At 39.5% G+C, this 15937-nt stretch overlaps 2 protein-coding genes across 2 annotated transcripts in view; one reads left to right on the top strand and one right to left on the bottom strand.

Moving 5' to 3' along the window:
* The window catches only part of CYFIP1 (cytoplasmic FMR1 interacting protein 1), a 57206-nt gene extending 53477 nt beyond the window's left edge, over positions 1-3729 (top strand). Inside the window, exons 27-30 of the mRNA XM_056862070.1 lie at positions 721-815; positions 1968-2206; positions 3253-3400; positions 3565-3729. Of these exons, the coding sequence (XP_056718048.1) occupies positions 721-815; positions 1968-2206; positions 3253-3400; positions 3565-3729 (647 nt within the window). The remainder of the gene's footprint in view (positions 1-720; positions 816-1967; positions 2207-3252; positions 3401-3564) is intronic.
* A 3304-nt stretch (positions 3730-7033) lies between these two features.
* NIPA2 (NIPA magnesium transporter 2) lies at positions 7034-12145 on the bottom strand. Its single transcript, XM_056862071.1, has 5 exons — positions 11915-12145; positions 10816-10872; positions 9423-9513; positions 8746-8906; positions 7034-7761 (listed from the first exon to the last, which is right to left on the bottom strand). Exons 1-5 carry the CDS (start codon positions 12051-12053, stop codon positions 7124-7126), a joined length of 1086 nt encoding a protein of 361 aa, XP_056718049.1. The 5' UTR covers positions 12054-12145; the 3' UTR covers positions 7034-7123.
* Positions 12146-15937: the final 3792 nt, after the last annotated feature.

The following is a 15937-nucleotide window of genomic DNA, read 5'->3' as shown; positions in this document are numbered from 1 at the left end:
TCCATTGCCTCTCCTTGCCAGTAGCAGATTATTACCTTTTCTTGTATCTGCTATGCAACATTAAATTTATTTATTTACTTCATTCATAACCCACCCTTTCCCCCCAGAGGGAACCCATGCTAGTTTATATGGTTCTCTCCTCCGTCTTGTCCTCACAACAACCTTGCAAGGTAAGCTTCCATGCCAGAGTAGGAATTTGAACCTGGGTCTCCCAGATCTTAGTCTGACACTAACCACATCACATTAACCCCCTCCCCCAGCTTAAGTGTACGCTACTGAAATCTTAATAGACAGCCAAGAAACTGAGTGAGATCACTGCCTGTCCAGTTCACCCACTTGTCATGGAACATTCTCTTCACAAATCATTGATCAACCAAATGCCTTTTCCTCCACAAGTTTTGCTATACACATTTTTTTTTTTTTGCTGGGGGGAGGGAATGGTATTTGGCTTATACATTGAAATTCCTTTCTCTTGACTCTGGCATTTATGTGTGATAAGGATTATCTTAATTGCTTTTAATGTGCGTGGGAGCAAAAGTATGTTTGAGCATAATAGCTTTATTTCAGGAGTGAAATAAGTACCTCCCACATGCATGTGCCGTGCCTTCAGTAACCACAGTTAAATGGGGGGGAGTGGTGGTGATGGAAGAATCTCTGTGTATCTAATTAAAAAACGAACAACTAGTTTCCTTTTGACATAATGGTTTTGTCTCCCTCCAGAGGGTGAAAGGCTTGATGCTAAAATGAAGAGACTGGAATCAAAGTATGCTCCACTACACCTTGTTCCACTTATTGAAAGACTAGGAACACCTCAGGTACAGCCTTCATTTGTTTTACAGTAAACTCTATTCTACAAACATTTCACAAGAGCCCTTGATATCCTAATTCGCATTGGTATATAATGAGTTGAATGCAGCAGCTTTCAGAGATCCATAGCTAATTGGTTAAATGCTAAAAGGCTGTGCCAGGATGACATTTAGGAGCACAATTTCCAGAGCATAGGGTTTTTACCTAGGGGACTTGCAGTTCAAATTTCAGGGAACCAGCTGACGTGCTTCGTAACCTTTAACAAAAGGCATTTGTTCTCTTATAATTCACTGAACAAAGTAAAGGGAAAACCCAGAGCTGGTTGCAAACTAAGCAGCCATTTCTGCTCTGAACGGTGCGAAAATATTAGCTTCGAGAAGAAAATGGCCCATTATTCAGATTCCGTTGTCCGTACACGAGAACATTCTTAGATTGCTTTCAGTAGAAGAGTTGGTTTTTATATGCTGACCTTCTCTACCACTTAAGTATCAAACCAACTTACAATCACTTTCCCTCCCCCTCCCTACAACAGACACCCTTTGAGGTAGGTGGGGCTGAGAGAGAGCCCAAGGTCACCCAGCTGGCTTCATGTGTTGGAGGAAATAAATCCAGTTCACCAGATTAGCCTCCCCCACTCATATGGAGGAGTGGGGAATCAAACCCGGTTCTCTAGATCAGAGTCCAGTAGGGTTGGTTAGCAACTGTTTTCAGTGTCTACTGCCATTTATTTGTGTGGTGGGCATTAATTAGTTTCTGTATGCCGACACAGAAGCAGGGTGAAGGAAGCAGGAAACTTCATGGTGTAGTGGTGAAGAACGGTGGTTTGGAGCGGTGGAGTCTGATCTGGAGAACCGCGTTTGATTCCCCATTCCTCCACATGAGCGGTGGAGGCTAATCTGGTGAACTGGATTTGTTTCCCCACTCCTACACACGAAGCCAGCTGGGTGACCTTGGGCAAGTCATTCTCAGCCTCACCTACCCCACAGGGTGTCTGTTGTGGGGAGGGGAAGGGAAGGTGATTGTAAGCCGGTTTGATTCTCCCTTAAGTGGCAGAGAAAGTCGGCATGTAAAAACCAACTCTTCTTTTTCAATGTACTTTTGATTTGTCCGCGAATGTATTGTTTGACTCACAACGATGTTCCCTTTGGTTCCAACCGTAGCAAATTGCCATAGCAAGAGAAGGAGATTTGTTGACCAAGGAGCGTCTCTGCTGCGGGCTGTCCATGTTTGAAGTCATTTTAACCAGGATTCGGACCTTCCTCGATGACCCAATCTGGCGCGGCCCTCTCCCCAGCAATGGTGTGATGCACGTGGATGAATGTGTAGAATTTCACCGCCTGTGGAGTGCAATGCAGTTTGTGTACTGTATTCCTGTGGGTACACATGAATTTACTGTGGAGTATGTATCTCAGCATGATCTAAGGCTCTGAATCTAATATTGCTTTATTTGTATTTGAATTGCAAGATATATGGACACTTTCAAGGTAGCAGTATTGGCCTGTATCCTATCTCTCCACTGAGCAAATGTTGAAGCCTTCCTCCTGCCTAAGGAGACTTCCTGCAACTAAAGTGACTTTTCTTTCAACACTTGAGTTGAAGGGAAAAGGCTCCTTAGGCCAGAGGGCCTTCCTCCAGCCTAAGGTAGGATACCACCTATGATCTATTCAAATGTATCATCCCATAGCAGACAGAGGGGAAATGGACCAGTTGCTTGTAGGAAGGCGAGTCTGCAAAAAACTCACAAGGAGGGTAGCTGTGTCTTTTAAATTGAGCCCTAACCTATAGTACTGCAAATAATTTCATAAACCTGTTTTGTGGAATTTTCAGGAAGTTCACCAATCTCTTTCAAACAATTTTGGCTTAAAGTTGTATCTCCTGTTTTCAGCAGAAGTGATATTGCTGTTCAGAAAAGGTGGCAACACACACAGAATGGCATTGTTTTCCTAGCAAGTTTTCAGTGGCCCTGTAGCAAAACAAAAAACTTTCCGGTTGCTTATCCCAGCGCTATGTGTACAGTGTGATTGTCAGCAAAGGCTCTGCCTCAGAGGCATCTAATCAATGACAAGCTGAGTAGCTACTGGAAAGAAGGCCTTCTCTGTGGCAGCACCTAGTTCGGGAATTCGGTGCAAACTCTGATGGAAATATTTTTTTTCTTCCGGTGTTTCTGGTCCACTGAATTGGACTGCTCTGCGGCTGGGTTTTATTATGTAGGGGGGTTTTGTTCCGTTTTTGCTGATTTGTTGTGTGACGGATAGGGATTTATTTTAAGAATTGTATTGGATATTTTATTATATTATTTAAATTAATATATGTATGCTACCTTGGCAATAATTACATAAGGCCATCCTCAAAAGAATCTCTCAACACTTAGCTATTTTAGGATATAACATCTCATGTTGACTTGGCGTATTAAATATGTTTTCTGTGCTTTGTTTTGTTTTACAGGCAGTGTTTTGGAGATGGGCTGCACTGGGCTGGCTGCATGATTATAGTACTTCTGGGGCAGCAGCGTCGATTTGATGTGCTGGATTTCTGCTACCATTTACTGAAAGTACAGAAACATGACGGCAAAGATGAGATCATAAAGAATGTGGTATGTTAACAAAGAGGCCTGTTGCAATTTTTTATTTTGTCTGTGATATACGGGGTTTTATAGGAACCGACTAAAACACTTTATTTCCAATATATGCGTGGGCAAATTTCCCAATGTAGCCTGGCTTTCTTCCTCACCATCCTCTCCCCCCCTTTTTTTGGCAGCCTTTGAAGAAAATGGTTGAAAGGATCCGAAAATTCCAGATCCTGAATGATGAGATCATTACTATATTGGACAAATATTTGAAGTCTGGCGATGGAGAAGGCACACCAGTGGAACATGTCCGTTGTTTCCAGCCTCCCATTCATCAGTCCTTGGCCAGTAACTAGAAAGATCCTGTTTGTATTTTTGCCAGCAGTAGACGGACACCACAGTGGCAGGATATAGATGGTGGTTCAGGGAGAATGCTCCAAATTTCACTGTACTGCCTGAGCCCTTCTGAAAGGAAGAGGTGTTTATTCTCATTTCTGAGGGGGATAACTACAGAATGCTTGGATTTCTAGATTCCTTTTTACATACTTTTTATAAAAAGGCTTTGCAGTACACCCATTTTAAGTCTTTAAACCCTTTGTATTTGTCCAGCTGTTTATAATCATTTGGTGTTACTCTAACTTCACGTGTCTATTAATGTAAAATTAACATTTATAGGGGATTGTTTTGTAACTTTCTTATGTAAGAAAAGCAATAAGCTGCTCAGTTAGCCTTTAAGGAAAACTTCTTTTGCAATTCCATAAGTATCTTTAATTATGGGAACACTTCTAGAATGCCAGTAGAATCAACATGTAATCAGGTTAGGATATTTTTAAAAGCATCTATAAAATGAAAGCAACTAGGAGTTTATTCTAACTATTCATATTAGACTTTCAAATTTTGTAGAACCTGTTCTAGTTTCTAGTATAAAATGGGGATATTCTTGCGTCCGTACACTGACGACAAAGCAGTTCCATGCATCACTCTTACAGTGTTATGTAGAGCTTGTAACATTCTTAAGAGGGTAGAATGAAACCTTTTTACAAATTTTGTTTCTTCTTTCAAAATGATTCCATGCAACAGTTGCAAAATTTTGCTTTTTCTAATGCCAAGCTTGGGAAATATTTGTAATATCAGGGTTGAGCAGTTTAATTCTGAAAATAAATCTCAAATTAAAACATGTAAACGACCACTGCGGTTGCTTGTCTTTGCCACTCGTTGATGCCTGAAGGGTTAATTTTGATATCAAGGGGTTACCGCACTTTGTATTCCCAGTGAGGTATTAAGAGTTTGAAAATGTTATAAAAAATACTGTTCACACTTTCTATGTATTCCCATTGATGTATTAAGTGTTTGAAAACGTTATAAAAATACTGTTCTCACTTTGTTTGGCCCCTTTAGCTGTGAAGATGCCTTCCAACCATTTATTAGCCATGGTATCCAAAAAACCCTTTAAAGCGATGTTTTTTATAACATTTTCAAAGTGTGGTAACCCCCAATTGATCCAGTAAGGATCTGCATGTCTTTAAACAGCCTTCTTAGTTTACTAAATCGTCTTCGAAGAGTGGAAGAAAAAAGAGGGGAATAAGACCCAACCTAAAAACAGAAGCTGGGTACCCGATGTTGGGTAAAAGGGAAAAAATAAAAATATTATTGGAAGTGCTATGTAAAGGTTACAAATATTTTAAAAACGTTAAAATAGCACAATGGCATTTCCTAAAGTTGACACCTGTAAACATAACCAAACACATTTCGGCCTATTGGACCTTCATCAGTGGTTAATTAAAACCCATGTTAAGCCTGCACACATTTACAGAAATAAATACTACTAGGTTGATACCTGCACACATAGTATATGAGAGACATATACTAACCAGTATTACAACTAGAACTAATCTGACCAGATGTTTGAGTAACTGGCAATAGATTTTACAACCTATACACATGCCTGGTTGGGTTTGAACTGCTTGTATATGTATGTATTTATTTATGCAAGACCCCCTCCCCCATTGAAAAGCAAGCAGTACAGCCGACTCATGAAGCTTCACTTTCCTCAGAGCAGGTAGTAAAATTATATCGAAGACACTTACCACTTCTATGGTACAGAAGAAAAGGAGTTGTGCAAGAGTGTCTTCAGTGAAGTTACCAATAAAAATTAGCTACAGGTCTAGTCTTTCAAAAAAACACAGCAAGATGAAATTCTTACAGTGGGTCATAAATCATGTGTTGAAAAATACATGCAAGGGCTGTTTCTTAACATGTCCCTTGATCTCTTCATGTGCCTCCTTCATATAGCTGATGTTGTACAGCATTGTACATGCAACAGCTTGTCCACTGAGAAACGGATGGGGGAGAGAATTTGGACACTGCACTGCCTTGTCTCCAAGCTGCTGTTAAGGATTCAGTGTTTTGTCTCTTTTGAAACACTTTGTCCTCAGGCCTTTTAAAGAGGTTTCATTTTTTCTCCTGCATACCTAGGCTGTCTGACTAGGTAGGCAGAGGGCTCCATTTCCTGCATTTGATATCAACACAAGGCCCAGCTAGTTTAGTACTCAATAACAGTGACAAGTACTAATTCTGTAACAAAAGCCTCCTCTGTAAAAGTCTGCAGCTTCCTAAACCAGCTGTGACAATACTGAAAAAGGCTGTTCCATAAAGGCAGGAAGCCAGTAGCCTATGGCAAAAATGGTATAAAGCCCTTTGACCCCACAACAGTTGAGAGATCACGAGAAAGCTGTTTTTCTTCTTGCTTTTCCAAGCAGCTCCGTGTGTACATTCTGAAATACAGAAGTGATCAAACGTCATTTCCAGCGGGTGGTAGATGACGGATAATATTGTATCACAGGTGCAAGCTAGTGACATTTTCAGAAACAGTCAGTGTTAAAACAGTCTCATGTACCACCATTTATCAAGACATTGCTTCTATCTCCTCTACCTAAATTCCAACAAAAACTAGCACTGGATTAATGCAGACTAAAACCCAACTGCATCATCTGCCAAAAATGACAGATGCACACGCTAGAATGCTGTCACACTGTTTATGTAAATCCAATTCAATTACTTTGCGTGGCCCATGTAGCTGGATTTTTACCCTCATCTCCACTGATGTTTGGCCAACCATGGTAATTCCCACTTGTGTTGGTTTCCAGCCTGTTCAGTGTTATTAAAAAGTATGTAAGTATGTGTCTATTTGCCCAAGTGTTTACAATGTTAAGCATGCAAATCGTTAGGGTGCCTCTATATGATGAGTCTTCCTGGCTCCAAGTAATTTTCATTATTAAACTTCCCACCCTTAATATGTTAATTTTGCCTTATTCGTGAGGAACAAAACAGCTGTCTCATCTATCCCTTATAAATGCACATACTCACACTCAGTTTTTGCAGATGAATCACTTGAAAACACACTCAAAAAAGAGCCTACTACTTGTTCTGAACACAAGACAGTTTGTACAAATGGGAAAAGAGAAAGGATGCCTGTTTGTGGCAGTCATCACCAATGCAGAAATAAAGCATTTTATTAATTAAAATTGTCATTAGTGCAATAAGTCTTAAACTGTAACTTAAAAACAAAACATGTTTTGAAGTTTAATTTTTTTAAAATGAAAAGCAAATAAAAATCCACCATTCTGCTTGGTCCAAGCTACTCAAACCTAAAAATGAACGATTGTCTACACATACTGTTTAAATACATTTTTTTATGACAAGCGCTTAAAATGAACTTTTCACAATGAAACACAGTTACAGAATTTCTTTTTAACATGGTGTCAGGTTTCCATTTCTCCTAGAGGACATTCCTTCTGTGGACTGAAGATCACCTACATGAGTTGAAGTCTCTTCATCGTGATTAAAGCGTTCATATGGGTCTGGCAGAGAGCCGTTCATTCCCTTATCATTTTTATGCAGGGAGACGGGCAAATTTGCTAGACTGAAGCTGGCATCCTTAAAAGCATGCAATAGAAATATCCCCACTATTATAGTGAGAAAGCCACTAAACGTGCCAATAATGTCATCAGCCGCCATGTGTTGCCACTCCTTAAATAGAATAGCAGAACAAGTTAAAACAGATGTTGTGAAGAATACATAATAGATTGGTGTCACAATAGAAGTGTTGAATATATCCAGGGCCCGATTTAAATAGTTGATTTGTGTGCTAACGCAGACAATAAGGCTTAGCAGCAGAATCCAGGCCAAAGGATGTTTCAGCACAGGTTTTCCAGCAAAAAGTTCTTTTATCACAATGCCCAAACCTTTTACACAGGAGACGGATAAAGCTCCAATGACCGAGCAGATTGTTATGTACACAAGAATGTTGCTTTGCCCATGCCGTGGTCCCACCACAAATATCAGTATCAAGGACACAATGACTATCAGAGTTGCAAAGACCATAAAACCTGCAACATTAAAAGAGATCATATACATTAGCAGCTGACTTCTTTAAACTAAAAACAAGATTACGCACACCTGCCTTATCACTGCTGCCACTTTAGAACAATCATAGTATTTATTGTGGTGTTGGAAAATTTAAACAATGGGAACAGGAAATATGGTACACAAAATCTTTGATTTTAGCTAAATGTCAAGCTCAGCCATGAATCCGCAAGAGTACTTCATGCCACTACAATGGGGATCAATTCCTTGGGGATAAGTCTCTGCCAATTCCTGCCTAAGGTTCTTAGAACAAACATCTACATAAAGATGCTTATGGGTCCATCTGTCCCTGCAGCTAAGTCAAATGTTTGCTAACCTTTTGCTCAGTGGTTCTCAAATTTCTTTTTAAAAAAAGAGGGACCTACTTCTAAACTGATGCTACTTTGAGACAAACTTGAAAATTAACTCCATGCTCCTTTCCCCATCCAAGACAAAATATGAGAACCGCACATCACTTCACAATGAACAGGTTTAGAATTTATTTTCAGTGCTTCTAAACACTGACTACAGTATTTCAGGGCCTTTCTGCAAATTATGCAGGGGCATACCCAAATTTTCCATCAGCCCGCAAGAGCCGTCCCTCTCACGCCCTGCCTCTAAGAGGGCGGCAACCCACAGAACCATTTGAAAACCACGACATTAGGTAAATGCTAGGACAATGGAAAGCACTGAGCCTGCTCAATTCCAAAGCATCCATGTCTGCTTCCGAGTAACAGCAGCAGAACTAAAGCTGAGGGGGGAACATCTTGCTATGATAGGGAAGGCACAAGAATATTGCCTTGCATTGTTAAGATGGAAGCCACTAGCAGCTGTGATCATTCTTTCAACAACTGGAATCCATGCCTATATATTAATAATTTAAGTGGGATGTGTAAGCTAGCTTTGAGCTACAAGGAAAGGTGGGATATTAATATTTTTTTAAAAAACTAAAAGGATCACATTCTTACCTGGATCACCTAGCTTATGAGATATTTCATTCAAGGTTTCTACTTCCTCTTCTTGGGGTGCATGAATAACCATTACAGTGGAACCCGTAATACTTAGCAAACATCCAATTTTCCCATGTAGATTAAGTTTTTCATTTAAAAAGTATGATGAAAGAATGGCACTGAAACATATACAAATATACATTGCAAGTCACACAGTAGTTTCATTTTTCACAGAAGAGTTGTAACAGCCCAGTGTTACAACAGGTACTTCTTTAGTTTACTGCTCATTTTTTAAATTTTCAAAATAGATCCCTTCAAAAGGGAAGCTACCACAAGTCACAATTAGCAACATAACCAAAAAGCCAATTACCAGGTTTACATCTGAAAACCCCTTTAACTCGTTCATATTCAACTGTGAGAAGTACAAAAGGAGAAGGTAACGAAATTTGCTGCCTGACATGTCTATAGCAGTTCAAACCAGGCAACTGAATAGAATGCAGTGTTGAGAAAACTGGAACAAACAATCCTAAACATGCATATATAGAGACATGTTCTCTATTGGTTTCATTTACTGCATAATTTATTAATGCATGATGCTATTGTGGCTGTTACCAAAACAGGCTTTTTAAATAATACTGGATAGTGCTCACTAACAGCAGTTCTGCCTCTCATTGAGGTACAATCACATTTCTTACCTTACAAGAACACTGAGCGCTCCTAATGGAGTCACCAGCGTAGCTGGTGCAAATGCATAGGCAGCAAAGTTTGCAATTTCTCCAGCTCCCACTACAAGTTAAAAAAGCAAAAAGGCAAGTCACAGACAAAAAGAAGGAAATAAGCTGACCAAGACTTCCTGTAGATAAAACCAGAAGACAAACAATCATAGCTTTCACTGAGAAGGAAATCTAATCTGCTCACTCTAGGCCACTCTGTTTTGAGCTTCCTCTGCAACTTTTTAATTTTGATCTTCATACTGTCCCCACTAATGTAACATTTACTGCTGCAGGTAGAAAACAGATTACAATATGAAAAAGGGATTTTCTCAGCTCTCTTGCATAATTATTATCTAGATATGGATGCAAATGCTAACAGTAAAAAGAAAAAGATACAACTCAATCAAAGCCCCTCTTTCTTAACAGTCGGAATGAAATCCAAACTTTAAAGAGCCAAATGAGGAGAAAATCCTAAGAGGCTGTTGCCCCACTTCAAATGCTTTATCTTTTCATCCTTCCAGCATGTAAACCATTTATTCCTAGGCCTTGTGTAGGGATTGTTCTTTTCTGTTTACTCCTGGTCCAATATTCCACTTTTTCACAATGGTCGCACTTATAATGCACTTTCCGTTTATAATTCTCAATTAGACCGCATTAGGTCCAACGAAGAGTGAGCACAAGGGTAAAACATGGATGTAGAGCTTTCCTACCCTTTCCCAGCAATCCTGAGACCTCTGAAAAGCTGGTGATGAAAGGCTGCAGAACCTCCGTGGACATAAACCACACAGCTTGGGGATAAGCAGTGAAGAGATGGAACTGGGCAAAACTCCCCCAATTTTTCTCTTCTGCCACCATTCCATTGGTGGAAGAGCAAGGTGGGGTTATGCCATCCAGGTTTCGTATCCGTTCCTCTTTGTCCACATGGGTTCTGCAGCCTCCAGCACCAAAGTTTTAAGTTTGTGGCTGCTGGGGAAAGAGAGAAGCAGGAAATACTAGCATCAGCAAGAGTCTTCTGCTGGCACTTCATTGGATCTAACACAATGTATTGTCAAAGGCTTTCACGGTCAAAGGCTTTCATTATCTTGATACTTACAGGACAATGATTAGCACATTACCTTTGATACTTTTTGCAGGACAATGATTCAGCTCAAACCCAACCGCTTTCTGACTATATATTACTCTTCCTACACACCTGACACTGAGAGACACTGTCGTTCAGTGTTACTCCTCAGAAGATGCCTGCCACAGCTGCTGGCGAAACGTCAGGAAAGAAAATACCAAGACCACGGTCACACAGCCCGGATAACCTACAAGAACTAACACAATGTGTTTATGAGGAAAACAGCAGGCAATTTTAGCCTCTACAGATACTTACTAGACAGCAGTCCAGCCCACCACAGCCATTCTTTCAGGTACGCATGGCCACCTTGACCTGTATTTTTTAAAGGGAAAAAAAACAAGAAAATTACTACTGTAAATATTCCCTCAAGTCTTACGCTCACTTTTAAAGGAGAAATACAGGTACTAAATAAAAGCAATTTGCACTGTGTGGTACCTAAATTAAAAATGTCGGATATTACAAATATAGCCAACTACCCCATCTAGTTCATGAAAGATGGCTCATGCAGTCTGACAAAAAGTCACTGAGAGATCAAGAATGAGCTTTTTATACACAGATACAGAGTCCAGAATATTCCTTGCACTGGCAAATGGGTATATTTCAAAACTGAAATACCTTCAACAGGGGAGATGCTAGGGTGTTTGAAGGAGTACAGCCCGGTTGTCCAATCAGGCCCTTTTAAGACTCCTTTGACAAGGCCCTCAAAAATGAGCGGGCTTCCCCAACGGAAGGAAGGGACCTGGCCTGTTGCTTGAAAGGATGCACCCTGTTCCCTTCTACACCACAAAGGTGCTGAAGATCCCATTGTTTGACACACACACCCCACTCACCCAGTGGCCAGTTTCACCTCAGGTGTAGTACAATCCAAGGATGGAGACAACACCCTGTGAGGCATCAGTGACAGAGAACAAGCTCTCTCTCTCTCAGGGCAGCCCACAAGGCTTCATTCCCTTGCAATCAGACCCTGCTCCACTTCTTCAGTGCTCTCCAGAGCTTATGGTAGAGGAACTTCTCTCGATTTGGTTAAATTTAGGCAGAATCATCTAAAAATCAAACATTTTCAGCAGACAGCAGCAGCTTTAATACTGTGCAGTCCCTGAAGCTAGTCCTTAGCTGTCAACATTGTGATCTGTCGCAACCTGTGTCTGGAAGATGGATTACCTTTCTAAAACTAACCTCTCCACTGGTTCCTCCTTCAGGAGGAAAAACGTTTTGGCAATTCAGCACTTGATGAAGCCCTTATGAATGTGGCAATGTCCTTCCAAGGACAACAGATCCTTTCTACAAGGATCTAATTTAGCAGGCTTCCCTTAAACATTAAAAAAAGTCACTCAAACCAAATAAAATACTTTACCTGCTCTCATGGAACCTTTTCTGGCTAGTCGAAGGAGTCCTTTCTTCTTCAGGATGAAACTCCCACCAATGAAAAGGCTGGAGCTCATTGCCAATATCAGACCAATGTAGAAATAATGTTTTCCACTAGTTCGGATCATTTCGACAGTTGCTGAGGCATTCCAAAATGTCACATTGATTATGGAACAAAGCTGCTGCTGGTACTGAAGACAAGGGGATGCTAAACTGAAACCTAAACAAATAAAATTCTGGTTACATTTAGGCTTATCTCACAGACACAATCTTGATTTCTGTGCACATGAACACATGAAGCTGCCTTATACTAAATCAGACCATTAGTCTATCAAGGTCAGCTTTGTCTACTCAGACTGGCAGCAGTCTTCAATGTGTTAGGTAGAGGCATTTCACATCACCTGCCAATACCTGAGCCTTTTAACTGATGATGCTGGGGATTGAACCCAGGAGCTTCTACATGCCAAGCAGATACTCTACCACTGAGCTATGGCCCCATCCCATAGCGCACATAGTGCATGCTCTGAAAAGCTTCCCCATTAATATCAACGAAATAGGCATCTCCATGCTCCTAAGAACGGGTTTTTCTGGATGACTCTGGTCAGGTCTAATTCAGATATGGACGTAACTTAAGTAGCCTTAGACCATTTAATTCCTGGCAAGAGGTACCTCTCAGCAATGTTATAGGTTTGTTATGGGTATAGTTCATGTGTGATATTAGATAACATCTGCTTCTATTTTATCATTTTTATAGCACAACTATATTGCATCTTTGACATTTTGACTAATGTAGACAATCATACCATCCATTACTGCTACATAAAGGACAGCAATTACATAAGTCCATAAAAATATCCAAAGATAAGAAGGTCACAACCAAGAAGCCTCTTCTAAGAGGCAGCTTCCAATCAATTCAGCTTCCCATATTTACAGGTTTTTAATATCCTCTCCTAACAGCTAGCTGTCCCACTTGATGAGAGCACACATTCTTGACTAATTATTTATAACCTCAAACACCATACCAAGTTATCTATACTTGAATATCTCCTTAAAATATATAAAAACATAGCTCATTCTTGCTACTTTTTATCTTAAAGTCTATTTTAAAATAGTGATTACATGTTTCTCATACATATAAATATCTGTTTGCCCTCTACCAATACACCCCATCTTTGAACTATATCTTTGCTTCTGCGAAGTTGGACATTCTTCCCATTTTAGACACATTTTTAGACACCTGGGTCTCAACACATAATATCTATTGATATGGGTTAGATCAGGGGGTTCAAACCTGTTCCAGTCTGTGGGCATGTTCGGAATTCTGAGACAGGGTGGTGGGCATAACCACAAAACCGCTGCCACCTGAGGCAGAGCCAACTACAAAATGTCAAGAAGTTATATATAACTTTAATAGTAACTCCTCAACATTTCAGGCAGAAGCCAATCACATGCCTTGTTGGGTAAAAGCCGCATCTGGTCCCACCCACTTTCTAAAATGACTTGGTGGGCACCAGAAAAGGTGTTGACAGGTGACCTGGTGTGCACGGGCACTATGTTGGTGAACCCCTGGGTTAGATGGATCCTAATCTACAAACGGCCATATTATTGTGTTATTCCTTCGTTTCTTGCTTCTCTCCTAGACTATTCTATTCTGGGTCTTCAAACTACCTTTTGGCATGTTGAGGTGAAAGGCTAGACCTCCTCTGTTTCTGGTGTGCAGAAACATCCTCCATGAGCCTTTTGGTCAAGTCCAGCAACTGTTCCCCTATATTTCTAATCCTATCCATAGCAAGGACCGTGCAACTGCCTCCCTCAAAGACATGAAACTCTTGAGGACAATCTGGCTCCATGTGTATGAGTCTGTGCTCAAAATTATTGCTAACCATAACACATCCTTTGCTTAAGATATTGTCATTAGCAGTCACAAACGGTAATAGGGTCAGAAGTACTCCTTTGAAACGACAACAGTTACCTTGGGCACATGTTCCAGCCCTTTTTAAAAAGTTCTCAATGTTCTTACCTGCTTCAGATTCTTCTGACTTCTGCATCATGAGAAAGAAACTGGTGTATGTTTGGAAATATATACACCAAAAAAATAACATGAGAGAAACTTCAACATGTGCACACCTTCAGTTCTCTGAAGTCCATGGAGATTTTAAAAAAATGAAAATTCAGAATTGGAAGTTAATGATTTTTCAAACACCAATTCTGACTGGAGAAACTTGTATCCAGATTTACTTATAACCCTTAATAGTGTGATTCAGTAGGCTAGCAGAAGACAGCAGTTTCTACCTGGAAAGCACTTTCAAAGAGATTGTTGCTTGCAATGTGCACAATCATTCCACTATTGTCTCTAATAGATATTAGACATTTTCTTACTGTTTATGGATAATGCTGTCATTATGGAGAAGAGATTGCTTTTAAGTCTAGATAGTAAGAAGCCCCCTCTTTATGACAACATTAATTATTTCTATTTTTCTTGGGAGTTTCCTCATTATACTTTTCTTCTAACTGGCAGCAATTAACATATTTAATTTAATTTTCAATAGCTATGGATGCAGCTACAAAGGGTATCAAACTCACAGAACTATATTAGCCTGTATATGGGGGCTGTAGAGCAGGTGATTTGCATTCAGAAAGTCTAAAGCTAAATCCCTAAAAAAACAAGGACACTGTATTTATTGAATATATGTCAAATATGGCAGGAAACTCAATTTTGATATTGGGAATAATTATTAGAAATATATAACAATAACTTTTAGTAGAAATATAATAATTAACATTGTGCCTTTCTAGCGATATTATGTTATAACTCAATATAAATACTGTGAATATAAATACTGTGGTTAAATTATTTTATGATTTATGATAAAATATTATGTTAATCATTAATGCTCTTTATTATTTTACTTATCGTTATTTTTATCTTTATTATTTTTATAATTATTGTATTTATTTATAATAACTTATCTTCCGTTTCTTCTTGTTGTTGTCAAATATTGTTTGTAATTACGTTTAACATATCTTTTTTCCCTTCAGTATATTTGTCTTAACTGTCTTAATTGTAAAGGAGTTCATGGTTTGATTCCTTCTTTTGTAGTAACCTCATCCTTTAATAAGTTTTGCTTATGTTTTGTTTGTATTCTTATATATATATATTTTAAAAAAACTATTTTAAAAAGTTTAATCCCTTTCATCTCCAGTTAAAAGGTCAGGTAGCATGTGATATGAAAGGCTTCAGACACGCAGCAGAGCCAATCCCACAGTAGGGGCCAACAGATTTTGTAAGACACGGTCTTGCTCATTTAACTCAATTATGGTAAAGCACTTTAACTGAAGATATAGGTACACCAAGATTGCAGTGGGATTTTAAGCAGAATTCTTGACCTCTGCTACCTGGCCACAATATTTAATACCAGCAACCTTGTAAACATTATGTTTGTGTATTTGTTGGCATCAAAAGTAAATTAATTTACATTCCAAAGGAATACATCAGGAAATTACTAAGTACGATCCTTCTGCCAGTGATATGGAACTTCTCTGCCTTACCCCCGCTTGCTGAAACTAACATGAGCCATTAGTATGAAATTCAGAATATAGCTTAGACATTTTTATGGGCAATGCCCTAGAACAGTGGGTGAGATAGTTATACTGTATTACTGGAAAGGTTGAAGCAAGAAGGTCCTATGCCACCATTCAACAATGAATTCCCCCCTGCAGTGGAGGGGGAAATCAGCAACTATCATCCCCCCTCAACTGGCAGAAGTGCGCTTCTAGGAAAACAAGCTTGCCAACACATCAATATTTAGCGGAGTTAAAAAGATGAATGCTATCAAGAACAGGATAGTTATGCAGATCCCATGACAGACCCATAAGACAATATATTACCTTACACCATGAGTTGGCTTCACAACCACCACACTCCTGTTAGATTCTGTTTTATTGGCCCAACACAAAAGAAACAAAATGGATTTAAAGTATTATTCTAGCTTTAAATTCAAACCTGCACACT

Source organism: Euleptes europaea, chromosome 16 (genome assembly GCF_029931775.1).
Source record: "Euleptes europaea isolate rEulEur1 chromosome 16, rEulEur1.hap1, whole genome shotgun sequence".
NCBI lineage: Eukaryota > Metazoa > Chordata > Lepidosauria > Squamata > Sphaerodactylidae > Euleptes > Euleptes europaea.
This window is presented reverse-complemented; position numbering and strand designations above follow the sequence as displayed.

Bases quoted from the DNA above. Each gene is read 5' to 3' on its own strand.
- NIPA2 (XM_056862071.1), bottom strand. From the start codon at position 12,053: ATGATCCGAACTAGTGGAAAACATTATTTCTACATTGGTCTGATATTG. The intron at 10,873-11,914 runs GTAAAGTATTTT...TAAAAAATACAG, and splicing joins AAAAGGTTCCATGAGAGCAG to GTCAAGGTGGCCATGCGTAC. The intron at 8,907-9,422 runs GTAAGAAATGTG...TATATGTTTCAG, and splicing joins GCGCTCAGTGTTCTTGTAAG to TGCCATTCTTTCATCATACT.